The sequence below is a fragment of the Phalacrocorax carbo genome, chromosome 3 (assembly GCF_963921805.1).
Source record: "Phalacrocorax carbo chromosome 3, bPhaCar2.1, whole genome shotgun sequence".
NCBI lineage: Eukaryota > Metazoa > Chordata > Aves > Suliformes > Phalacrocoracidae > Phalacrocorax > Phalacrocorax carbo.
This window is the reverse complement of record NC_087515.1, coordinates 11,068,054-11,095,123: the sequence shown is the minus strand read 5'-3', so window position 1 is coordinate 11,095,123 and position 27,070 is coordinate 11,068,054. Positions and strand designations below refer to the sequence as shown.

Here is a 27,070-nt window from a genome sequence, read left to right as displayed (position 1 = left end):
CCATACACACTTATGAGCAAATCATTTAGAGAGGGGTTCGTCGGCTGACTGTATGAATTTTACTCAGCAGGAAAATACATTCATCTAATTGCATTTCAAATTATGAGGATCTGAATAAATGAACAAGTTGTTCTATGAATAGAGGAATTAATGAAGAGTAGTTTCCTGTGGGTTTGTGTCCCGTGTTCCTCCATTTCCTACACTTCTGCTGTCCCCTCTTTTGCATAGTCCCTATGACCTCACCCTGCCACATCCCACCTAAATCATCTCCAGCTGCAGCTCCTTCCTCTCTCCCCGTTGGCAGGTGTTAGGCTCAGCTGGTTGGTGAGCCGGCATGCAATGGAGCAGGTAACTGCTGGCTTCACACCTTCATGGCCCAGCCTGCTTCTGCTCTGTTCCTTTCCCTGTCCCAGGGGTCTCGCACAGATCTCAGATATCTGAAGGTCTGTCCCTGTGTTAAATCTGATTGGAAATGGTCAATTAAGTGGCTAATTAAAAAATATGTATTTGGATGTCTAGCAATGAGATGGTGTGGTCATGTATGCTTCAGCCTCTCAGGAGGTAGCTAAATATCTCTTGGAGCATGCATATCAGAGCCAGTCCGGTTCACAGAGCTTATCAGGCTTCACAGTTTTGAAGCACAACACTGTGCATAGCAGTCATTCCCACCACCAGCTACTGAGGACAGAGAGGACATTTCCCGTATTAGCATTATGAGAGTGATTAAAGCCACCTAATTATAGCTGTGCAATGACAAAAATCTCAGCTCACAGATGTCAAGTTAGCCAGGATTTAAGTCTTTCATGTCCTGTGGCTTAGATTATTTCTGCTTTATAATTTTTCAGATCCATGTTATGATTTTATGTCCAATTAATTCTGTGGGAGGACAGCAGTTCTCAAATGAACATGGAGTAAATTCAATCAATAACAAATGGGCTGTTATGAGAGTTCAAGTCATTATTGCATTGTTAATATTTTCCAGTGGTTTGGGTTTAGGTATTATTTTTGTGTGATGTATGGCATATTAAATAAATAGCAAATCGTTTAAAGGTCCTGTTCTATTTTCAAAGCCACTACTGTACTGGTTTCAAAAAAGTAACAATGACGCAAGAGGGACCAAAGCTGATACTTCCCTCAGTGCAGCAGATTTGCATATAATGTAGCTAAGAGGTGTATTTGACCCAAGCATTTAAAATTAACTCTTAACTTATCATATATAAAGAAAAGCTTTATTTTCATTTCAGTGTTTTTGTTGCAGTGTAATCCCAAGAAACACCAATTAGCTATCAAATGCTGACAACTTGCACTTATCACTGATTAGGGCTAGATATGAACTATAAACCTAGCACTTTACTATAGTGCAACAGCTCATTACCAGTCTAGCTTTCCTAGCTAATCTTTTCTACTAATTTTTATTTAGGGACCTTCTGGCTAGCTCATCTCAAAATTATGCACTAATGATCTGAGCAGAATTGAGAGCTTTAAACAGTAACACAGGAGAAAAAAAAATTGTTTGATCTCTTTATGTTATGATAGATGCCATTTAATCAATTAACACAGCAGAATATACTATTCCATTTCAGACCTCGCAAGTATAAAAGAAAACAGAAAAGGGTGAGAGCTTCACACATCTCTAGACCTTCACCACCATGCAAAAATGCATCATATATAGTATCAGAGAATGTTCAGGAGCAGTCACTGAGATACCAGCCAGGGCACTATTTCCTGTGGATGTCCTTCAAGTCTGCCACAAGGGATTGCCAAAGATGTGACTGCTGCTGGTAGAGGGGACGTTTCAGACACAGGGTCACAGCACTGGGCACTGTGTCCTGTGGAGACGTCAGGCAGCAGGCGGGCCCGACAGGCGTCCTGGGGTGCCTGCTGCCAGTTAAGCCTCCAGTAGGTTTAACATGGGGTCCTGGGTCCCGGGATGCCCCAGAATCAGAAATGTGGCTTCCAATTATTTCCGCCTCCTTCTCCCCAACCTGCTTGAGATTATGAAAGTATCTGAGAAACTGCAGCCAGGATTCAGATTCTGAATAACCATGGACTAAAAATACTGCAGCAGTGACAATGAGTGCTTCACAGTTATTTGCCAGAACTATGATACATAAAAATTACTTCTGAAATATATTGGAGATAAAGAAAAATAACAGGTTGTTTTGTAATGTTACCACTTGTTAATGAGTGTAAAGGATTAAAGATGATAGGATGTAGGTAGGAACAGGTAGGAAAATGTATCTTATCCACATTCTGTAAAGCTTGTGTAAATTAACAGCATCCCGGGATTTAAAAGTTCTATACCTAATAATTAATATAATCAGGTGGGAGCAATGACAGAAATGTTTGAGAAGCAGTACAAGATCACATTTAGGGGCTATGTCATTTCCTATAATCTAAGTGTGCTGGAGTTTCTTTTCTGAAGACTACAAGATTCACCCAACAATACCAATATTGTGCCCTGTGTTTACTGGTTCCTACTCTGAATGAGTCAAAAATACACATTAATGGCTTGAAAAACAAATTATGTCTCTAAATCAACCACACAAACACATCCATTGCTGGTCTACAGTTGTGTAATTCAAAACTTGGATAATGGCAGAGGACAACATGCTGAGCGAGTTCTCAACACCCATTTAGCCCTGACCTTAAGACAATAAGTGCATAGCCTTTGATCCGCAAGAAGCCGGACCTTTTTCCTAAATATGGTGCTAAAGAATTTTTCTTCCTACTATGGGCAAAAGGAGCAAGAATCACTCAGGACTTTCCTTGGAACCTGCACAGCAAAAGCAGTGAAGACTTGCCACACTCTGCCCGTCTTTCTAGATCTCCCAAAAGAATGTTCTCTACTTAAATATGCAAAGGTTTGCAGATTTGACTACCAGAAATGTTTCATAGGAACATAATCAGACCATGGGGCTGAGAGATATTCATTTACTATGAGAAACATAGTAAGAGTTATTAGTGTGAAGCTAAGATGCCTTAAAAGAATCTCTGCTCTGCAGAGGAGCACCACTGATGGATGGAACCTGGCCAATGGAATTAAAAATGGTTCTTTAAGGGTTATATTATCTTTTGCAAGGGTGTGATATAATAACATTATCAGAGAAAATTCAAAGTCTTATATTAAACCTTATTGTATTAAACAATCTAAATTCTTCTTTAATCAAATAAGCCAATTTGTAAAGAAAACCGTATTGCGGTGTCTGTTTCCAATAGCCAGTTTATTGTCAGATATACCCACTGACTTGCTTGTAATTCTTTGCTTTCATTGTCTTATCTGTCTGTGATGTTTGGTAGAAAAGTTTAGGCAAAACTGAATTTTTGGGGGAGGGTTTCAGTTTTCAGAGTACACCTAACAGATGTGTTTGTGATACCAGTAGAGACCAGAGGAGTTCTGCTACAGTGCTGTAGAAGCATGATGTCCCTGCTTGGACAAGCTCTGACCCTGCTGGAAAGACAGGCAACAGCCCCTGGCAGCAAGTACACTAGAGAGACCCAAAGCACCCCATTCAGATTCACAGCAGCCAGAGCCTTCCCCCGAACAGCACCCTCATTGCCATTGGGCTCATTGCACTGAGATGAGCGTGAGGGGAGCTGACATGGCACCTGCAAATGAACACAAAGAACTTTGCCAGTTGTGCAACCTTTTTGAAGTTTATGTCTGACACACACATAAATGATCCCAGGTGAAGGAGTTCACAGAGGACTGCAATCAAGAGTACTTCAAAACCAACAAAAGCCACTGATTATCATGCCATTACACAGCACAGAGCCATTCAAAATAGCAGTAGTCATCTAACAAGAGAAAAGAAAACCTGTTACCAGCTTAATGGGCTTATTTTATATTCTGTATGATGGAAAGATCCTAAAGGTTACCAGAGCACACCCTCACTCTTTCTGTTAAGCACACTCCACAGTAAGCAGCCTCAACCCTTGGCTGAAAAAAACATAGCAGTGTTTCACAAATCTCACTGGAGCATAATGTGGTAGGGAGCCAACCAATTCTCTCTCACAGGCATGTATTTTCAGAGTCAAATCTTATTCAGCTTTGGTCCTCCATCAGCCCCTCTTTCATATCAGTGTAAACTATTGCAACTACAGCAGTTACCCTCAGTTCCCTTTGACATGAGAACTATCCACCATCACTCCAGCAGTCAGCACGTGAGAGAGATGAGCAGGATTCAGGAGGTGCGTGCCAGCATAGTCTGACTGAGCACACACAGCTCCTAAAATACTTTCTCTCCCTCTCTGAAAAAGTGCAGTTATTTCTCTAACACCATACCTTTGGATTTTTTTTTTTTTTTAATATGCAGTACGTGTCAGCTGGGTGGTAGATCTGGATACTGCATCTAATTCCTGTCCTCTTGCACAGGCATAAAACTTCAAAGCATATCACACGGAGCCTGTGAAAACTGTTGTTTGCAAGAGAGAGGAAATGCAGTCTAGGAGCACAAAAGATTCTGCTACTCTGTTTATAGCTGGAGGCAGATATGAAAATTGTGTTCAATCCTTAAAAGGCTGCCCCAAGGAGACTCAAGTTCCACTTGCACAGAGATGATGAGGTGCTTTTAACAGCTCCCCTTGTAAGTGGCTCCCCTCGTTTGTTCTCCATCTGTCTCTGAGTTGAGCAGCACAGGTGCCTAGTGCCACCTGAGCTGCCCGAAGGGACTGGCACAGGCGACTCGGGAGCTACATGAAAGCCCTGCCTATGCAGCTCCCACTGAAGACAGGCAGGACACCCGGGAAAGCTGCAGGCTGTGTAAGCTTCCAACAGTGAGGGCAGGAGGACAGAGACCTCAATCAGTGAGTGCACCCACTCCTGTAAAGAGTGCAATACATTGTGTGCCCTTTTCCCAGCCCAAAAAATCCCTTCACATCTATGACAGCTCCCAACTTTCTCCTTTTGTTCTATTTGTAGAGACTGAAGACTGTATCTCCATAGCTACCAGGTTTGTAACAGCACCCAAACCAGCCACCGCCATCATTATGCTACCCAGCTCTCTGCTCTTCAGAACCAGCTCTACTACATGGAGCCAGAATGGCTGATATTTCCAACAGTATGCACATATGTTTTGTCATTGATTTTCAAAATGAGTGAAGCTTTATTTCTACCCAAAAGCACAAACCAAGGAACAGGGAGAGAAACAATTTAGTAACTCACCCCACCTCTCAAAAAAAATCTATTGGAAAATAATTTTAAATATGGCAGGTATAACAGTTTTTCTGATGGGGTAGATGAGACAAAATACAGCTAAAACAGTTAAACTTGCTGCCTGTAATTAATTTTACTGAGCCTTGTCACATATTGCTAGAAAGCATGTCACCTGATAGCATTTGCAAACAAACAAAATTTTAAAAATTAAAATAATCTAACAAGTTCGCTGTGCAGCAGGAGAGAGAGCTAATTTTAATATTTCAGAAGATAGTTCTAACCAGCCTGCTTAACTCTAAAAAATCAGTGTATATTTTAAAAAATTCCCTTCACATCTGTTCACTGTGTATGGGCCTGGAGGCAACCACCAGCCAGAAAACTTTGATCATCCAGCAGAAGCTAGCTGGTATCTGAAGAGCACGAGAGGATTGTCTTCATTGCTTTCTTCTCAAACATGTTATGAAAATAAGAACATTGATAAAAGTTTGTGTGGAAAAAAACAACTTGCAGTTGCAATGCCAGGCAAACTGGCTGAAATATTCTCCATTGTAACCATACAATTCTCTTCAAAGCTTCTAGGGCCTGTCACTCCATTGAGGGGGTGGTGTTAAATAGAGTCCAAGAAAAGAAAGAATACAAAGAAAAATTGTTTAACTATTTCCCCAGGAAATATAAACCAAGTTTTTGTTTATTTTTAAGTTAAGGTCACAAATACTATTTATATACAATGAAAAGGAAAATCAAATAGTCCTGCTTGTGCCACTTCAGTAGTCACAAATCCCTATTTATGTGGCAAGTTTCTGTATAACCTTCTTGAGCTCCAAATTCATGGTCACAGACCCATTTGCAACCAGCCAATAGATGACTATACATTTCCAGTTCTCACATTCACCAGTTCCTTCAAACACATCCCTTGCAATCCCAAACACACATCACTAGGTAACACTTAACCACATACTGCCTCATTCAACAAATAAGCTGTTAATCATCAAATACTGAACATGAACTACAGTATACAATATCCCTTAGCAAGGATTTGAGGATTATCTCATCTAATTAGATATAAGCATGTTTTCTAATCTGTGGGTTTAAGCCAAAGCCTAGTAAAAAGATTTCCAGTGACTTACACTGAGTTTTGGATCAAGCACTGGGAGAACTTGATTTTGTAATTCAAAGAGAAAGAGACCTTAAAAAAAAGCGTAACTTAAAAAAAGTGTGACTAAATGGTGAAGGAAGAAAAGTGGTTAACTGAGTTAAATCATCTGGCACAAATACACTGGACATCCCATATAACCCCGCTAGGGTGGAGTCTTGAGAAAGACACCGCTGAGACTTTCTGGATTTCTTTGATGCCATGCGAGTGTAGCAATCCAGCCAATTGCTAGTTTTCAGACTCCTGATATCATAGCAAGAACTCTCTCAATTATTATTTAATGCTCTTGGGAATCTGGAGAGGTTCCAGTTGACTGGAAGCTGGCAAACATTGTCTCAATCTTCAAGAAGGGCAACAGGGATGACCCCGGTAAGGACAGGCCCGTCAGTCTCACTTCTGTACCTAGTAAAATTATGGAGAAGGTTATTCTGGGAGTTATTGAGAAACATCTGAAAGACAATGCAGTCATTGGTCCCAACCAGCATGGGTTCATGAGGGGAAAGTCCTGGCTAACAAATTTGATTTCCTTCTATGACAAGGTTATCCACCCAGCTGACCAAGGGAAGCCAGCTGATGTGATCATTTTGGATTTCGGTAAAGCTTTTGACACTGTCTCCCACAGTATCCTCCTGGACAAAATGCCCAGCACACAGCTGGATAAACACGTAATGCAGTGGGTGAGCAACGGGCTGATGGGTCGGGCTCAAAGGGTCATAGTAATGGGGTTACATCAGGCTGGCGGCCAGTCACTAGTGGGGTTCTGCAGGTATCCATCTGGGGGCAGGTACTCTTTAATGTCTTCATAAATTACTTGGATGCAGGCCTTGAAGGAAAACTAATTAAGTTTACTGATGTCACAAGATTGAGAGGAGCTGTTGACACTCGAGGGCAGAGAGGCCCTGCAGAGGGATCTGGAGAGCTGGGCAATCACCAGCCGTATGAAGTTTAACAAGGGCACATGCTGGATTTTGCACCTGGGGCACGGCAACCCTGGCTGTACATACACACTGGGGAATAAGAGGCTGGAGAGCAGCTCTGCTGTAGAGGGACCTGGGGGTTCTGGTCAACAGCAAGCTGAACGTGAGCCAACAGGGTGCCCTGGCAGCCAAGAGGGCCAACCGTGCCCTGGGGTGCACCAAGCCCTGCATTGCAGCCGGGCGAGGGAGGGGATTGTCCTGCTCTGCTCTGCGCTGGGGCGGCCTCACCTTGAGCGCTGTGTGCAGTGTTGGGCACCACAGGACATTAAGGATATAAAGCTACTAGAGAGTGTCCAGAGGAGGGCCATGAAGCTGGTGAAGGGTTTAGAGGAGAAAGCAAGTGAGGAGCAACTAAAGTCACTTGGTTTGTTCAGCCTGAGGAAGAGGAGACTGAAGGGAGACCTCATTGTGCTCTGCAGCTTCCTCCCAAAGGGAGGAGGAGGGGCAGGAGTTGGTCTCTTCTCTCTGGTGACCAATGATAGGATGTGAGGGAATGGCAGGAAGATGTGCCAGGAGAGGGTTAGGTTGGATATTAGGAAAAGGTTCTTCTCCCAGAGGGTGGTGGAGCACTGGAACAGGCTTCCCAGGAGGCAGTCACGGCACCAAGCCTGTCGCTATTCAAGAATCAGTTGGACAACACCCCCGGAGACATGGTGTGAATTTGGGGCTGTCTTGTGCAGGGGCAGGAGTCGGACTTGATGATCCTCGTGGGTCCCTTCCAACTCAGGACATTCTATGATTCTACGATCGAAACACTTTTCAAACAATGATGAAGATAAATTATCAAGTATAGCTATTGAAAATTTTTAAAGATCTGGCGCCAGAACTGTGTACCAAAATTGCATAAGCCTAGTCCCTAACCAATCTGGAACTGTTTATTATATAACTATTAATTAATATTTGTTAGTTACATGTTTATTTTGCTTTTAAATCATTCTACCAATGAAGCATTCACTTCAGCTCCTGGGAAGTTATTCTATTGTCTAAATGTTAACATGCTTTCAAGTATATGTTCCTCTGCCTCATTACTTAAGGATAAGAAATCATTATGACACACTGTCTCACCAGAAACAATTCTCCCCTGCTGTCTATATTCACATCCTTGAAATACTACAGAGTGTTGTCATCTCCCCTCTCAGAGTTCTCATTCTCCCTGCAAGCTATGAAGCTTTATTTCTGTCCCAGTGTTCTTCCATGTGAGTAACCATTTCATCTCAGACCATTCTTAATTATTCTTGCTTCTCTTTTAAATTCTCTGCAGCCTGTAACCTCTTCTTAGTGATGAGATGCCCAACTCTGAACAAGGAGCTACATACTGGCACTAGACAAAGAAAAGCTATTTTCTTCAGTTGTCTGCAGTGGGATGTCTCTGCTCTCTTGCCCTGAGTCACACTGATTTTGTGCAGAGAAAGAAGGATCAGTAGGGAAATGAAAGTTAATTTCACAGATCATATCCATATGCAACTATTCAAAAAACTGGAGGTAACCAAAAACGTGAAGCAAGGCTAATAAATATTACTAGATGTTTTTTGATAGTTTCTGCATTGCACAAGAGCTATTCCAAGAATATGGCTATTTAAAAATTGTTCAATTATACGTGAAATGAATTATCATCACATTTCCACAGGAAAAAAGGAATTAATGTTCAATTGAGCCTGAACCTGTGGTGGAACAGGTGAGAATAAACTGCTGGATACCCTAACTGAAGGTTCAAAATGGCATTTTAATGAATTAAGTACAGATTCATTTGAACATGAAATCACCACAATGGCCTATTTGGATCTCACTCAAGTTATATTTCAGCAATATCTGCACGCTACTGGATTGCTTGTTCATTACCAGTCATGTCTGCGCTGGCCCGGGACCAAAGTACTGTTCTTCCATGATGCAGCTATCTGCTGCTGATCGGACTGGCTATTTAAATGCAATTAGTAATTGCTATTAAATCTGACTATAAACCACAAGCACTTCCCTTCTCATTTCATTTTGCAGTCCATCATTATTTGCTTGTTACAGTATCTATAAAGCGGTAATTTGTTGAGTGGTTCAAAGAGCATTAAAAGAGCTAGCTCATGAGGCCTGATTCTTCCCACTTGAACACTTGTGCAGAATGCAGCTACGTCAGCTGAGGGCTATTGTAGAACTGGTGTACTCGGGGATCAGGCTCAGTGAACGCAACACACTCACTTACATCCACTATACGTGCACACAAACACCTCTGCTCCAGTAACTATCACGTTGCCAGTCTGGCAGGACAGAGTTTAAAACCCAAAGCTGGAGAATGGCAGTTTCACTGAAGCTTTCCTTGAGGATTTTGTGTACTTTCTCTCATTAACTTGATGATAAAACACAGTACCGTAAGACATGTGCAGATGAAACTCAAATCTGTGCTATCAGCTGTACAAACTGTTCGACAACAAAGTGCATTGTTGATGAACACTATGACAGTGATTTGCCAGGGCATGCAAAATCCGTTATCCTCATGCTTTTTAGTTGCTCATTAAATTACTTTAATAAAATCTAAGAAGTTTGCCTAAATTCACATCCCTGATTCCATCTTTTTTATGTAGTTCCTTGGAATAAAGAAATAAATTGACAGAAATTCAACCGAGCAAAACAGCTACAGAAAAAAAACCCCAAAGTGAAAGGAATTGTCAGAATGCTCCAAGTCCTCATTATACCTATGCTGACAGTGTTTCAGTGCTTACCTCTTGCTGGCAACTGCATTGCTCTTCTATGTTGCCAAAGCACTCTGGCTAGTGTCAAAGCGCATGCACCTAAGGCCAGGTCCTCAGCTGGTATAATAAGGCATTGCTCCAGTGGCTTCACTGTCTGTTAACCAAGGCTCTGGTCCATGTGACCTGGCTGCCAACAGCGTGGAAAAATTCTTTTGTTCCTGAGCAGCTCATGTATTTGATAGCTAATTAGGAACTATTTCACATTCAACAACATCTCTATTGACCACTCTCCTACAATTGCATCATTCAGAGGTATTTCTTAGGATTATTTCTCTTTTGGAGTGGGCTCTTTTTTTTCCTCTCTTTTGCTTCCCAGTTCTTCTCTGTGGGTTGTTGTCTCGTCTACACATTATCTCTGTGTCTCTCAGAGATTTCCCATTCATTTTGGGCCATTTCCCAGTCCCATGATTCTGTTTCAGCTGTTGCTCATGCCCTCATTTTCATTCTTTATTTTCCTTCATCTGCTCTCACATTTCCACAAGTAAAAGAGCAAAACCACTTTTCATCCACTTCTAATATATTAAATACTAAATTAACATGGAAAGATTGGAGATTCCAAAGGCAGCACTAGATTTTTTTCTGAGGCTTTCTGTGGCCTTTGTACCATGTTCTCACTGAGGAGAAGCAAAAGCAAAAAACAGAAGACTAGTAAATGCAGCAGTGGAAAGCAAAGGTGATTAAAATCTCTCAATTAAAAAAAATATATTTTAGGTTTAGGTGCTGATGAAGTAACCAATAAACAGATTTCTCAGTGGGAATATAGCTCAGTTTTGGCATTAAATACTTAATAAAAAGACATGGTTGTGGGAATCCCACAAATGTAAGGCTTAGTACGAGCTCGTAAACAAGGATAAAATCTCCAGTATTAATACCAGTTCTTGTACAAGAATTGTATTGTGAACTGGTTTTTAGCTTTCCTTATCTCTTCCTGAAAAGTTTTCACTGACATTTCTTCTGAGAAAAATAATCTAACTCATGCTATAAATGCAAAGGCAAGACATATAAGCAAAATATACCTGGGATCCCAGTTCTCTTCACACAGAATTTTTTCACACAGATGAAACAACTGCAGACAGATACACCCACTTAACCAAGAAAAGAATCTGAATTACTCTATCTATCCAAACCTCATTGTTCATTTTTAGTCCAATAATTAACTAACAATTTAAAGATAATATCTGATATACAGCATATTCTTCAGGTTTTTCTTTGATATCACAATACTATAATCAAACACTTCCCCTTTTCTCTTCTTTCACTTCAAAGCATCCCATTAGGACCATCTGTGTGAGTCCTTAACTCTAAAAAAAGTGAAAAAATAAGTTTACACAGTCCTAGCAACAGTTAAAATGTAACTAGAGGTTTTTGCCAAGTCTAAATGCCCTTTACAAAGACTTACTTGGGGGTTTTTTAGCTCAGTTTTATAAATGGGAATAAATAAATAAATATAGAAATAAATTATTTTCCAAAGGTCATGCAGAAAGAAAGAAAGAATGAATTAGCCCATGGTTTAAGCACCAGATTAGATCTTAAAACACAGTGGCTCTGCCACTAAGCCTCTTGTGCAACCTTGCACCAGTCACTTTATATAATTTTATTTTCTACAGATAGGATAAAAAACCCGATATTAGCATGTGAGATCTGTGGGGAACTGCAACCATATGACAGAGAATTAGAAGTGCCAAGAGTAAAATTCATGCTTTTGAATCACACCCTTCTATTTCATGGACAAGACTCCGTTCTGTGGATAAGCATAAGTATGTAGTATAAGAATGTAGCATAAGTATGTAGTTCAAAATATAGGGTGCCTCCAGAAACACTAGCACATTGGGATAACACATTAAGAGAAAGCCTATTAAATAAAACAAGCAACAATTTCTGAAAGAGAAATTCATACAGCCTTGCACTTTTCTAAACAGTTTTCTTACATTCTCATAGTCATTAAAATGTATAAAAATGATTATTTCCAAAACAGCATTACCATGAATGATCACACACCCCACACCCTCCCCCCGTCGCCTAGCAACTAGAGTAATTTTTGAATAGTGAGCTATATAAACCACTATCTGGAGTTTTTGCAAATGGGTATTCATTTGAGGGTTTAAAACACATTCATCTTGGAAATCAGAGGCAAATAATGCAGCACTAATGTAAAGCTGAAATGGTCTTAAAAAAATAAAATGGCACTAACAATTACTGCAGCTTAGCAAAAGGCTCCTCCTGTAGCAGATCTGAGCCCTGTCAAACTTGGTCACAGCGGGAGTTGCCTCCCTTTCTCTTCCTTGGTTTTGCAAGTGTCCCTTTCCAATTTTTAAGAACTTTGACATTCCTGTGGAGAAAATAATTCTTGCCCAGTCTTTTGAGGGATTTGCTTGTAACTCAATAGCAAAAGAAACAGGCAACATTAAATGGCAATGTATTTAAGTCAAATTAATAATTCTATTTTTATATAACATACTGAGCTGGAAGAAATTACTGGTTCATACCATGACAGAATGATGTGCTTAGTAAGGTTCAAAATAGGTCTGGACTTTAATAGTGACAAAGGGATAACCCACGGAGATATTTGAGTGAGATTATAAGTGCATATATGAAAGATATAAACTCCCAGAAATCACGGCCTGGTCACTCATTAGCTGCATGTGGTTGCTGATTATATGGATTCTTGCCCATTCTTCAGACCCACGTGGAATTTAACTTGAGTGCAGGACAAGATCCCAAACCATATCAACCTGTGTTGTTTGATGTCTGAGAATTTCTACATTAGTTTCCTACAACTTTGGTAAATGAGTTCCTGCTAAAGCTAGCATCAGTCTGCATTACTATTACCAAAATGGGGGTGGGGGGGTGGGGGTTGTTCCCAAGGGAGAAAGATTCCAATTTAATAGCTTCCAAGGCTTAGCCTGATGGGTAAGAAAAAAAAAAAGGAAAATGTGCTGAACACCAGCATGTGTTTTTCATAGACACTGCAGACAGAGAGGCAAATTCATCTCTGGCATAAACACACAGCCCACTGAAGGCAATGCAGTAGCATCTGCTTATACCAGTTATGAATCTGAACGCACTTTTCCCTACAATGACTACCTGCGGAGATAAAGCTGGATACAGCACTGAAGGGAGTTTAAGAGCCTGCAGCCTTTCAGACTTTAGAGAACTATATTTCTGCAGTAAGAGAAAACCTAATGTCTATGAAATTGTGAGTTTCCGGGCTCCCAGGAAGCTATGCAGTGCCATAGGCTGCCATAAAATACTTAATGGATGTTTAATAGCTCAGATAAAGTAAAGATGCTCCATTTTGTCTGCTGCTCTATAGAAATTTACCGAGATCACGCACGCAATGCACAGTGCTGTCACATAAGAAAACACTTCTGTTGTTTTCCTTTGGTCCCACTCAAAAAAGGCAGTTAACAAAACTAATTTTATCCTTAACAATGAAAGAGAACACCCCTAAAGAAAGGGAAATGATCTCAGCTAGACAGGCTAGCTGTTGCTCTAAACAAGAGGTGCTACTGAACACATACCACATCAGTCTATAGGATGCTCAGCCTCTTCTGCAATGCAGCACACACACACACACCCTCCTCTCTTCTTTGCCAAGGAGCAGCACATACCTGTACTGCCAGATCACTGAGCAAATAGTGTCCGTGCTCACCCAGACACCAAGACTTATTTCCATTGCTTGTGAATAGATCACATTTGGGGAAAAAATGTTTTCTACACTCTTCTAAGCAAGAAATTGACAAATTTTTCAAATTACATTTCAAAAGTCCTTCTTAGAAACAGAGACGTTGCCTCTGATTCACAGATGACAAACCAAGTATTGATTCCTATACTCTATACCAACTGCTCTTATAGGAGCAAATCCAAGAGGAGATGCTGGCCTGGTGAGAGCTTTTATCTTCTTCCAGCAGTATAGAAACATTGATGAGCAAGTCTGCTGGCAGGGCTGGCTGTGTAAGCTCAGAAGTGCAACAGCTGGGAATCACAGCAGAAAGGGATGGTAGTGCAGCGAGTAGATGACACGTTTGGTAATGCTCTTTCCCCAGCCACGCATTGCCAGGAGAGACAGCTGTTGTATTTGGTAACTATTCTTTGTATATTTATTTCTAGCCTAGGTAACATCATTAACATCATTTTTTGTATTCCTACAGTTGGCCTTCCCCTCAACGCATAAAAAACAACAGGAAGGAAGACAGGTCTTTGATAAGCATAGTTGTTAAGTGCAGAGTTAAACTATTTCACACTATGATTAGGTGCATGGTCCACAAAACATTTCATGGACATTTTTATGTACAAATTTGGTTGGCCCTTAACTGAATTCCAGTCTGACTGAGCTCCAGGAACAGGAATATTTCCAGGGAGCATGTTTTAAGCCCAGACTGCCAAGTGATTTTGAAAAATAAATGTTAGAATAAAAATAAAATTATAACCAAAGTCAATGGATATTTATTTTCCAAAATTAAGAAAAAACCAAAGAAGTAAAACTTGTCAAAACCTTGCAATCTTGAATGAACATGAGAAAATAATCATGTTTGCAGCTTTTAAAATGGTAAAAAGGGTAAAATGTATGGACCAAAATATGCTCTGTGAATGACTTGGTTAATTTTTCATGTCATCTTGTTGTTCCGATCTCATATATATGTCCTTCATGAATGGTGACATTCATTAGCAGCTCGATTACAAGATGCTACTGTAAGCCCTTCCTGTGACGGGAGTTGCTACTCCCTAGGCTTTAGGCTAGAGTAAAGCAATACCAGCCACAATAACGAGAAACTTCTCAGTTGGAAGTCTGTACGACTGTTTGGGTTGGGTAATGAATCCAAACTTGCTTTCAGACCCGCACACATGACAAATGGGGTGAGACAAGATGAAGAGAAATGAGTACAAAACATAACCACTATGTGAGCAATTCCTCTAATTTCCTAGAAGCTACCTGCAGTAGCAAAGGCCACTTGTCTAGTGTGACTAGGAGGGCCTACTTCTTTTTTGCAAACGAAAGGCCGACACCGAGGTTCAAATCACACAAAACAGAATGCAAAATAACCTTGGATCACAGAAAGGATGTCATAACAAACATGCATGCTCATCACGACATGTATTTTCAAGAAACTAAATTCCACACAATGGACAGAAAAATAATTTTCTCTATAGCACTCCATTATGGCAACGTTTGTCTCTGTGAAGCAAATATGAAACTGGCCCTCAGATGTTTTGAAACATTAAAGAAATCTTTGAACAGTCCTAGAAAACAAAATCTTAATGTGCTGAACTTTGAGCCTTAAGATCTTTAAGACATCTGCATCCTTTTTCAGCAGGCTTCTTCCTTTGAAACCTGAATGTCAAATACAGTGTAGCTACCAGATGCAAGGTTAGACCAGGTGTCACTGCACCTTAGGCAGGTTTTGCCATACCTCAAGAGGGCTGCAATGACCCAAGCAGACTGTCTCCCTGCTTATCCCAAGTCTGCCTCAGGCCCAAACACGCTGCTTGCAAGCATCCTCTCATTAGGTGCAACATAGAATACCACTTACTTGTATGGGATGTGTTTGCTTCCATTGACAAGGGCGAGGATGACATTGCCCAGTGCTGACAATGAGAGACAGAGGCCAGAGCTTCCCTCCCGGGTTTTGCTGAGCGCTTTCACACAGCTACCCAGGTCAATAAGGTGCAAGCGGCTGCGACCTCCAGACACTGCCATAAACAAAGAAAGCAAACAGTTAGCATGTGCCTCCAAAAGCAGCTTCCCAGGAAAGCAAAAGACTTGACACAACTTGCAAAAAGGAAACAATCCAGAAACCTTTCCTAATTCATGTTAGCAGCAACAAACTGTAGGGGTCCTGTTAACTCACTGTCAGCCTTTATTGCTGTACATTGCTCTCCACTCTGGGCTTGCTTAAAAATTGCCAGGGCTTTCAGTACTCACCCGTTCCTGCAGGTTTAACTCTGTGGGAGTCACTACTGTGCTTTTTTGCTTTCTTTTTTGTTTTTAATATAGATCTATTAGCCTGTCCCTGAGTTGGCTGTGTTTCTGTCTCCATCATTACAGATTCTCTGTCCAGAAAACTACAGGCTGGGAATAGCTGCTTTCTGTTATTCTCTGTTATCTCAAGACAATTTCCTAACTGGGTTTTTTTGCATCTGATCTTTGACCACTCTTCCCTGTTAGTTTAGAAGCAACCTGTAGGAAAAGGCAATTTTATTTCTAGGATCTTAACCCAAAAGTTAAGAGCACTATTTGAGACACAAACATAACTGAAACAGGAGTGGGAATATTTTCACATCTGAGTTTAACTCTATTCAAATAAATTCACAGCCATTTTGACACAGCACCTCAACTTATGCATCTGGTAAAAAAAAGTACCAGTGGTGGGGGGAGACCAGTTCACAAGCAAAGATGGCAATGGGAGCAACTACATGATGGGAACCTTAGAAAAGAAGTTTCCAGACACATTTAATTGCTTTGGAAATGTCTTATCAACCACCAGCATGTTTTTTCAATGATCCTGCATTCAGTAGCTGTGGTACCATGCCATGGTATAGAGGCATGTAGGTGCCATAGAAAGTAGAAGGAAATAAGTTTACATAGATATGTGAAGAAGACACCTGTAAAACTTCCTCATACTGACAAAGAGGTGATACGCGATCATATAACCTTATAGATTTGCTCACAGAAAGGAAGTCTACTAGGAAAAATGTATATAAATATAGAAAAAATACAGCTACTAAAGGTATATATAATTATTAGCTGTAGCTTAAAATATGTTAACCTACACTGAAAAATGAGAGAGATTTAATTTTGCAAGCACTGCAAAACACAGGGCTGACTGCTTATTGCTACTACCCGGTGTCTTGTATGACACGAAACTCTATAAAAATATAAAATCTTTCTGTAGAATGTATTATATATAATTCTATAATCCTGTTTCAGTTGTAGGTGATAGCTAATTAAAATGAAGAACAATAAAATTAGGAGTAGATTTTTATGATAAAAGAAGAAACATGAATAAAGAGAAGGAAAAGATAAGAAAATAAAACCAAAGCAGAGAGGAAAAAGAAAGAAGGAAGAAAGAAGAAAGAGAGAAGAAAGAAGACAGAATACTTTTTCTGTGAAAGTGGTTTATGCTATGGGATCTGAGAATATCCCAGAAATGTAGCCAGCATCTCTGTCAAGAGTTGTTAGAACACATGTGCTGGTTTTGGCTGGGATAGAGTTAATTTTCTTCATAGTAGCTACGATGGTTTGGATTTGTGATGAAAAGAGTGTTGATAACACAGGGATGTTTTCGTTACAGCTGAGCAGGGCTTACACAGAGCCAAGGCCTTTCCTGCCCCTCACCCCACCCCACCAGTGAGTGGCTGGGGGTGCACAAGGAGTCGGGAGGGAGCACAGCTGGGACAGCTGACCCCAGCTGGCTAAAGGGATATCCCACACCATATGACATCTTGCTCAGCGTATAGAGCTGGGGAAGAAGGAGGAAGGATGGGATCCTTGGAGCGATGGCGTTTGTCTTCCCAAGTAACCGTTACACGTGATGGAGTCCTGTTTTCCTGGAGATGGCTGAACACCTGCCTGCCCATGGGAACTAGTGAATGAATTCCTTGTTTTACTTTGCTCACGCGCACGGCTTTTGCTTTAACTATTAAACTGGCTTTATCTCAACCCACGAGTTTTCTCACTTTTACTCTTCCAATCCTCTCCCCCGTCCCGGGGTGGGGGGAGTGAGTGAGTGGCAGTGTGGTGCTTAGTTGCTGGCTGGAGTTATACCACTACAATACAGTTATGCTTCTTTTAAGTCCTGTTAGAGTACTTCAGCTACATCAGGTATTAGGCAATGCAGGACTTCCATGTATTAAATGATACTGCAATATTGGTTAAGTCATGCTGAGTAACACAAAACAGAAGTGAAGAATAAATATCTGATCAAAACTAACGTTGGTGGCTAGACATTCAAAATGCTGTAACAGTCCCCAGATTATATGACAACTCATTAAACATGCCCATGGAAGACCACTGTGCTCTCAGTGGTGGGAAATGGTGGGATACTTCTCATGGGGAAATATCTACATGCACTCCAGGCTTCTGCACTCACTGCAGAAAGTAAGGCTTCCCTGGGGAACCATCAAGGCAGCTGCACCTTCACCTCCTCTGAACTGCTCATGGAGGACCTTTGCCTCCCCTCTAAGAGTCCTTAAAACTCTTAGACTTAAGAGTCCTCTAAGACTGTTAAGTCTTCCTCAGAAGACTTAAACTACCTTTTTTTGGCTACCCCCCAATGACTTAGAAAAACAAAGAAATGTGTTTAGTTGCTAATGAAAACGACTGCAGGTGACTTTACTGATTTATATAGAAAAAATATTTCCACTGCTAAGATTACCAGACATCAGGGAAGCAAAAGAGAATGAAAGAAATCACTACCCTTCAAAATCTTAGTCATATTGTTTCCACACATATTCCTGTTACACAGGCTGAGGAAATCCAGAATAAGAGAAGTTATCGGATCTTTCCTTCTTATTTAATTTACAAGTCAAAGTAAGACATTTTTAGGACAGCAGATCCACTTGCTTGATCTGAAAATGAAGATATTTGTTAGGCAAGTTCTCCACTAATGTGCCTGAAAACTACAGAAAGAAAAGTGGAACATCCTAACACTCATTTTGTCTGTGGCTACACAGATTTTGCAGAGCTGACAGCTGAAAAATTACTGTACCAGTTCTGCCACAGTGCCATTTATTTCAATGGTGCTAAGCCTGCTTCATGACATTCCTGGTAATGAATCTAACAAGGAGGTAAGTACAGTACCAGTGCGTTATTCTAACAGTCAATTTTTACCAAAATCATACATTAGCCAGCCCTTTAATGTCTTATACTTTAGAAGCTGGGTTTCTGGTGTGGTTTTTCTTTTTCTTTTTCTTTTTCTTTTTCTTTTTCTTTTTCTTTTTCTTTTTCTTTTTCTTTTTCTTTTTCTTTTTCTTTTTCTTTTTCTTTCTTTTTATTTTTCTTTTTCCTATCCTTGTTTAATCCTGTTACTGGAATCTATATATCTTTACTATCTTCATGTTGTTTTCTGAGAAGTCCTTCATTACGGCAGGAGACAGTGATAATCACTAGGCGCCCTTTCTGAGCAGCTGGAATTCCCCCCTCATTCAATTATCAGTGAGATCTGACCCCGCCTGGCTTGTGAGGCCACTCAGATATGGAAACTTGAAGACAGGAGGTGGTATGGCCACAAGACAAAGATATAACTACAGGCAGTGGGCAGAGCATGCCATATTATAATCCAACAGGATCATGTCTTCTTTTTTTAAAATGAGTCATTATAGCCACAGGAAAAAATATTTTCCCTTTTATTAATTGCATTTGAAAATAGTAGAAACGGACTGTGTGTACATGTACTTGCATGCAGTAAAAAGCATAGAGCATTAAATAATTTTAATAATAATTCCCCCCAAATCAGCCATCTTTATTCCTATGAACCATTCCATTTGAGCATTCAGTCTTCCTTTCCACCGCAGGGTGGTTAATTAATGAACCTTTAGTTAACTGAGATTTCTGCTTGCCAATTCCACAGGGGTTATTACTTAAACACATGCAAACTGCATTTCCATTTAGAGCAACTTTCTGGTTTTCTCTTTTACATTATAAGTACAGTCAATGTAATTTTTATGTATTCAAACATTAGACATTAATATTGCAGTGGTGTTCACCCACTACATATCATAGCTTGCAATCTATTCCTTATTACAAATAACCTATACAGAGCCAGGAGCTGAAACATACACTATTTCTGCAGAATTGCTCAAGCCCACAAATTTAAAGAAGCAGAGGTCTCTGGTGTCTTTCAAACAAACATTTTTCCTTGTAAAAAATGATTATTTAAAAAAAGAATTTTTATGTGAAAGTTCTCTTTTTTGGCAGGGTGCTTCTTATATTATATAAAGCTTTTATCACTGGAACTTGCTAAAAAAAAAACCCCTCTGTATATGTCCAGTTATAAACAATTTGAAAGACTTGAAACAGAAGATAAATATAATTAAAAAATATAAATGGTGCGAGTCAAATGAAACCTTTCAAAATTATAGAAACATATAAGTAGACACGGAAGCAGTTTTTCCACATTTACAAGTGGGACACGGAAGTAAAGGCACAAGCCAGTGAAAGCATCTATGAGAAAGAGAGGAAGCAAGCCAATCTGAAAAGCCCAGAGCCTTTACAAAGAACCACACGTGTCCTTCGTGCATATGTAGTTGGGCCAGCAACTGAAATATCAAGTATCTCCAAGAAAAGGTCAGTTTCCCCGTTGTCAACATTCGCTTCCACACACACTGCCCTCTTTAGGTGCCAAAGAGGAACAGCTAATGTAAGGGTGTCAAAGAATTCCCATTGCCACAGTATTTTAAACCATGACCTCACCACTATCAGTAAATATAATACTAAAGGCCAATGTGAAAAGCATTTTTTGTTAAGATATAGAGGCCCATTCAGTGCTGAGGACTAATTGTTAGTATCTCCACAGTGACAACTACATTGACATGTGATGGTAATAATCTCCAGTAGCCTTCTAACAGCCTTTGGTGAGTCTTTACCAGGCAGGTGGACAGTCTCTGCCAGTACGAATGGCCCCACCTCATGCTGAATGGAGAACTCTTCTAATTTTCACCACTAAAGAATATTGTTTAAAGGACTGTTTAAAACCATTTTCCAGGCAGGCTTGGAGGAGACAGAAGGGAGCAAAGGGACAGCTTACTTCCGCCTTTGCCACTCTTCTCCATGCGGTACTGGTAGATGTGAAGGGTGAAGAGCATGTGGGAGTTGCGGTGATCCTCCTCATCGCAGTCCCGCTGGCTGCTGCGACGTGAGGCAATGGCAGCATCGAGGAAGAAGGCAGCCTTCTCTGCTGTAGGGGCACGGAGCTCACTCTGATTCTGAAGCTGCAGGTTAACACAAGGGAGAAACGACACAAGTCAACACTACCAGACAACTTCCTGCAGTCAGTGCATACTGTGGATATGCTGAGTTCTGATGGAACCAAAAAGGAGGAGGTGCTTAATGGAATGATGGAATGAGGCCCTCCTGACACGGGCAGCAGCGACACCGTGCCCTCCAGGAGCCCCACGACTGAATCGAGGCTTTTGAGGGTTTTCACTTGAGGTACCTCTGGTGGCAGTTGTTGCACATAGAATCCAGCAATGGGAAACCGCTGGACAGATGCATAAACTTGTTCCTTCACTTTCCCAGAATTTTAAGCTATTTAGGCTTATTAATTATTTATTATTTTCATTATTTTTACTGCCTTTTTTTTCCCCTTGCATTGCTGGCTCTGGCAATCATTGTGTCCTTCTGATGGTTAGAAGTAAAAAAAAATATTGTGGAATACACATCAATACCAAATTCAAGAGTTGGTGGAGACTGGCAGGGGCAGGACTACCCTTCAGAAAGTGTTAGATGGGAGAAGACCACAGATAAATCTGGGAAATAACAGGACTGACGCTTATGTTCAGCCCCATAGCATGTGGTGAGCAGAACAGAAGAGAAGGCTTTTTCCTGGCCCTTCATATCACAAGTTTATGCACCTGCTCACGAGCCAGGGCAATCCATTAAATGGAACAAGGCAGGTAATGTACATACATTCCCATTTGCTGGACCTCAATCCCAGTCAGCAGCCCACTCTTATCTCTCCAAAGTGATAGACAGCATAGGAGGGCAGATATTATTAACCCCCCATAACGTTAGGAATGCATGCATGTTTCATGTCACCTAAGATTAGTTTGTCTGTGGAAGGGACATGTGACTGTGCAATGTGATGGCATTAGTTTTGGCAGTACACAGAGCTGGCCCACAGCCCATAGGATAGGCTTGTGCTGTCTGGCGTAAAAACTGAGGAACTCCCATTCTCAGGGTTTGTTCCCCTGTGAAGTAATACAGCTAGAATTTCTCCTAAAAACAGTGCTCCTGTCTTCTCTTTGTGACCATTAATCAGCCTGAGGAGGGATAAAGCCAAGGCTTTGCACTGGATGGGGTGACACAGCTGAAGGCTAAACTCTAGAAAGAGGGAGTGGGGCAGGAAGGAGTTAAAAAGGCGAGCAGAAGGCAGGCCAGTAATGTAAGCAACAAGAAAATGTGCATACTTGGAAAGGCCCAATGACAGACAGTATGACATACGGTGATTATTCATTTGCTATACACATTGCTGATTTTGCATATCTGTATGGCTATAATATAACATTCTCCCTTCGTCTGAGGATTTTGAGAATTCAGGTGTAGGACACACAGCTCCAGAATGCCACTACATCTTGTAAACACACATAAAAAGACTTTTTATTCCTTGCAATTTAATTTAGTATTTTACACTGCAGAGATACGTAGCCATCTTATGGAGTTACCTTTTCTCCACTGATATAATTTGTTTTGTATATGGCTGTTCTGTCTGTATCTATGTGAAAATAAGCAACAATAATGGGATATTTATTATTATTGCTATTGTGCTTAAATAACTTAGTAAAGAATTAAGCCCTAAGGAGGGGCTAGTTGTTACACAGTTATTTAACGAATGTAATATACATAAGCTAATCCAGATCATAACTGGCCAATCTATCACCCCAATGGGAACTGTGAAGACTCAGGTGTCCCATCATATGTTCACTAGATTGCACCCATTACTGGATACGAGAGGGCAAGATCTCTTGTGATACTCTAAGTATTTCCTTAAAGAACTAAAGCCAGAAGTTACGTGAGAATGTGAACTCTAATTGTTATTTAAAATCAAGATGCAACTTTGTAGTCCTTGGGTGGAATAGAAAAGAATGGAAAATATGATCTAAGTATGTCCAAAAGGCTTAAAGCACAAAGAGGTAAAACAGAAAATTTATTACTCGCTGTTTAAAAATCTCATTATTCATTACTTTAGTGGATGCAAATTGTGATTTCTACGTGGTTGGAGCTGGAAACAGGGTACATGACCCTGTAGACCTGTTTCTTTCTCCCTCCATTCCCCACCCTTGGTTAGGCAGTGCTCTCTGCAAGTTCTGGATGGAAGCAGCCTTTGCCTTTAAGTTGAAAGAATATATTCAAGCTACATTATGCTGGTTTTCTCCTTCTTCATCTACTCACATGAAAATCAGATTCACTCCCTCACAGACAGCAAAATGAAAGAATAGGCCTTTTTTCCTCTCAAACCAGGAGGGGAAAAAAAAACTGGGCTGCTGAGACTTTCTAGTGGTTACCCAGGAAATACATGAGCCAGTTACTCATTCCTGCTGAACATCCAAACCTGAGAAGAGTTCGAGTTATTCTTGGATTGCCCAGCTCAGGAATTTATTTCTTGGCAGCAATTAATAAGTAGCGATTAATGCTTCCTACAACATTGCTAATGCAAGTGCTATAAATAATGTAGTTTATAAAGAGATAAACAGCCATATTAATGGCCTCCAGCTATTTGTGCAGTACTGTAAATATTTTAGCTTGTTGTTTTACAAGAAGAGAGATCACACTTTTTTTTTTTTTTGAAATGAGGTGAATTTGTGTTTGCACTGAATGTTTTCACATTTTATTGCAAACACGAGCCCCTGCTCAACATCAGTCATACCAGAGGTACAAATATTTAGGCCAGGAGAGCAGATGGCCCTGCAGCTGCAGGTCATAAAGTTCTTGCATGTTTTAAAGTAAACACTTTCAAGTCTATAAACTTTATGCTCTGGGTAGTTCTTGAATTTGAACCATCTCAATAGCTCAAAAAAAAAATCACATTGCTTGTTTCAATGTAAAATGAACCTTGAATTCACCTGCATGCCATAAATGGGGTCTTCACAAAGGTAGACACCTGGGGACTGGCCATCTTGCAGGCTGCCTGTAGCCACTTCTGACAACAGGTCTCTCAGATTTTCTTCTTTCCCCCACACTTCCACTGCAGATATTCGGACTGAGAAGCGGGCTCCTGTCTTCTCTTTGCGTTCGTTAATCAACTTGAAGAGCCAGGAGATGGCACAAGGGATTATGCCGAGGTTTTGCATGGAATCATCCTTCCCAATCATGGTGTATGACTTCCCTGTCAGGGATGGAGGGGTAGAGAAAAGATAACTTCACTCCCAGGACCTTCACAGCCTTCTGCCAGGAGAGATTATCCTGCACAGCGTCATGAAAACAACTTCTTCACTACAATAAGGAGAGTCAGCAAGGGAGAAAGATAGGCAAGCAGGCAAATAGTACATGGAAACTGGAGAGCATTTAAAACCGATAGACGAAATCTTGAGCTGCTCTCAAAAATCATTACCTCATGCATTCCCCTGACATCGCCCATTTCCCAGGCAGGGTCTTGCAGGTCCCTATCACACAACACTGCAGCCTCTGATGTGGGTGAATAGTGGGGGGAATTGAGAGAGCAGGGTTGTTATGGTCTCTAAAAATCCCTGCTTTAGATACTGTGAGTATGGTATTCTTTTAATACTATTTTACCTCAAAGCACTATATTATGCTTCATACACTGGAGTTGGGATTGACATAAACATGGTCCCAGTAACATAAAGATGTAACTTCATATACAGAAAAAAAAAACAGGTACATGTGGTCATTTGGAGCATAAGTGGGTCCACAATCTGAGTCAAAACCTTCCCGTGGTTTGCTATTATTTGACTCGGCATTTATAGCTCTGGCTTGTCTCTGCTGCAAAAGTTTGCTGATTAAGAACAGACACAGAGTACCATGTTATACTGCTTTAGGTGTCACTACATATAATGCTCTTAGACAAGTTTTCTAAAGCTCCTAAATTTATAAGCTAAATGATAAATATATAGATCCTTTCAGGCAAGTACTTGTGTCTTCTTTACCTTGTTTCATTTCTTATGTTGAATCTATGTGGAAAAAGATCAGCGAAGAATACATTTCTATGCACAGGTCTGTGGCAAGGTCTGGGTGTGTCCGCGGTTGGTAGAATAATGGTGGTACAGTTAATGAAGCAACCGCAGAGACTCAACTTGTGCTCTAGCAAAGCCTTAGCTAGGCCACCTCTCTGAAGGGCACATAGCACTTGTGACATACCATTATATGGTGACTTTCTTTTCCACCTCTTTTGCCATCTAGTGTTTGGCAGGTCACATGGGGTTAAATATTTAAGTGCTCGTCCTAGTGTTATTCCTGCCTGGCCTGGAGGTTAACCTTTGTGGTTAGTTGGACCAGTGACCCTTCTCCATTCATTGTACCAGAGCTAGTGGCCTTGCAACTTGCAGCACTCTCCAGTTTTTGTTGCATATAATTTGGGATAATCATGGCCTGATACAGCTTGATCTTCTTTATCACTTGAAAAACTGAATTATCCTTTTAAGTTGTATGTGTACATCTGTATTTCTTTGAGACAGTAAAGAATGGAGAACATTGCACACATACAACACAACACTATGCATTAAAGAGATGGTATTTTCAAAATACTGGTAAATAAGTATGAACAAAATATATAATTACTCTTGAAGTCCAGTTATTTCAAAATAATAGTTTGTTAATGATGATGATTCTCCTTTTTATTGTCTTTCCATGAATACCTGAAGTGCTGTTGATGCGTTTGCAAAGAGCGAGTTTTGGTACATTGGTAACATTCAGCTAACCATTAGAAAGGGATTTGTTGGTGACAGAATAGAAAGAGGTTAGTAATGAGTCAACTGTCTAATCAGGGAATAGAATATAAATCAAACTACTTGAGTTCCCAGTCACAGCACTTGAATAGTGCCATCTCAAACGTCAAGTACTTGAGTGAATATTCACAGCCTTTACGGAACTTGATAAAAGTGGTATTTTGGCAGTCTCCAATCTCAAGCACATTTGTAAAAAAGTAGGTCACCATTGGATCATTCATTGACAATTAACTGTTGGATCATGCATTAACAATTGAAGACAGTGCTAAAAATTGCTATAGTACTCACAGGGGATGGAATGAAGCAACAAATCAAAGATAAGTTCTGTTTCAAAGAGCATGCTGTCCAACATTTAGACAATACACAAGGTGAATAGATATGTAAGCGAGAGGTGAGGGTTTAGTACAAGGTCATGCACAGTGTACCACTTTCAAATACAATTACTATGCACAGCCAAATGAAAGTTTGCTTTCCCTAATCTAATGCACTAGCAAGCTTGCATTAAAAATATTCACTTTGCTGCTTGAGTAGGGAAATTTAACAATACCAACCAAGCTTGGCATGGCCAAAGCAGAACACGCAGCCATCTGCCCCATTGACCACAGACTGGATCACCTCAGCCACAGTCCCAGCACACACTTCAGCCTGTCACAGATATTAAAAAAAAAAAAAGAAGAAAAAAAAGGAAGAAAAAAAGAGAAAACCATTAACAATAATAAGGAAAATCAACAGAGTATTTTCACTGGAAAATGGTCAGAAGGTCATCAGTGCTCCAGATACATGCTGAAGTATCAAAAAGTCTAAACCTGCTTGTTTCATTCCTGTGACCTATGCTGTTGATGAGAATGACATTACTTGTGTAAGCACATGAAGCAGGACTTTTGCTCTATGTCAAGTAAGTTTCATTTGCTGAAGCATCAACATCCTTTCTGGGGGTTTAACAAAATACACATACTGAAGGGGTTGTGGCTGGTTTGTTAGAACTGCTTATTTAGGGGACTTTAAAAATACATTTTTTTAATTAAAACCAATCAAATAGTGATGAACTTTTACAGGCTCTGTTATTTTCCCAGTTATGGACTGAGTACAATTCCACTAGCAGGTGGGTAAGGAATGCAAGGGGAACAAACAGCTTCTTTGGTATTAGCTAGGTGACTTTTCTTAATTTTTCTCTACATTATTATGAGTCTTCTTAGCTTTTAGCAGCAGTAGGCCCCATCCTGAAGACTTTAGCAGTATTTTAAGAAGTGCAGCACACAGATTTACCCTGAGCACTCTTAGATTTAAGGTTCAAGCAGGCTGAACGGTCTACAGTACTTCTGCAGCAACTGCCTATCTATAGTGGGTGAAACTAAATCAGAATTAGCACTTCAGGCTTTTATGTGAAGCACTTCTCATCTGATAATAAATCATGTAAATTCATTTAGTA

At 40.4% G+C, this 27,070-nt stretch overlaps 1 protein-coding gene across 1 annotated transcript in view; it reads right to left on the bottom strand.

The window, feature by feature from the left end:
• Positions 1 to 27,070, bottom strand: part of KIF26B (kinesin family member 26B) — a 308,732-nt gene that overhangs the window by 41,451 nt on the left and 240,211 nt on the right. The window contains exons 7-10 of the mRNA XM_064445818.1: positions 26,193 to 26,286; positions 23,803 to 24,065; positions 20,769 to 20,952; positions 15,555 to 15,714 (exon numbers count right to left, since the gene is read on the bottom strand). Of these exons, the coding sequence (XP_064301888.1) occupies positions 15,555 to 15,714; positions 20,769 to 20,952; positions 23,803 to 24,065; positions 26,193 to 26,286 (701 nt within the window). The remainder of the gene's footprint in view (positions 1 to 15,554; positions 15,715 to 20,768; positions 20,953 to 23,802; positions 24,066 to 26,192; positions 26,287 to 27,070) is intronic.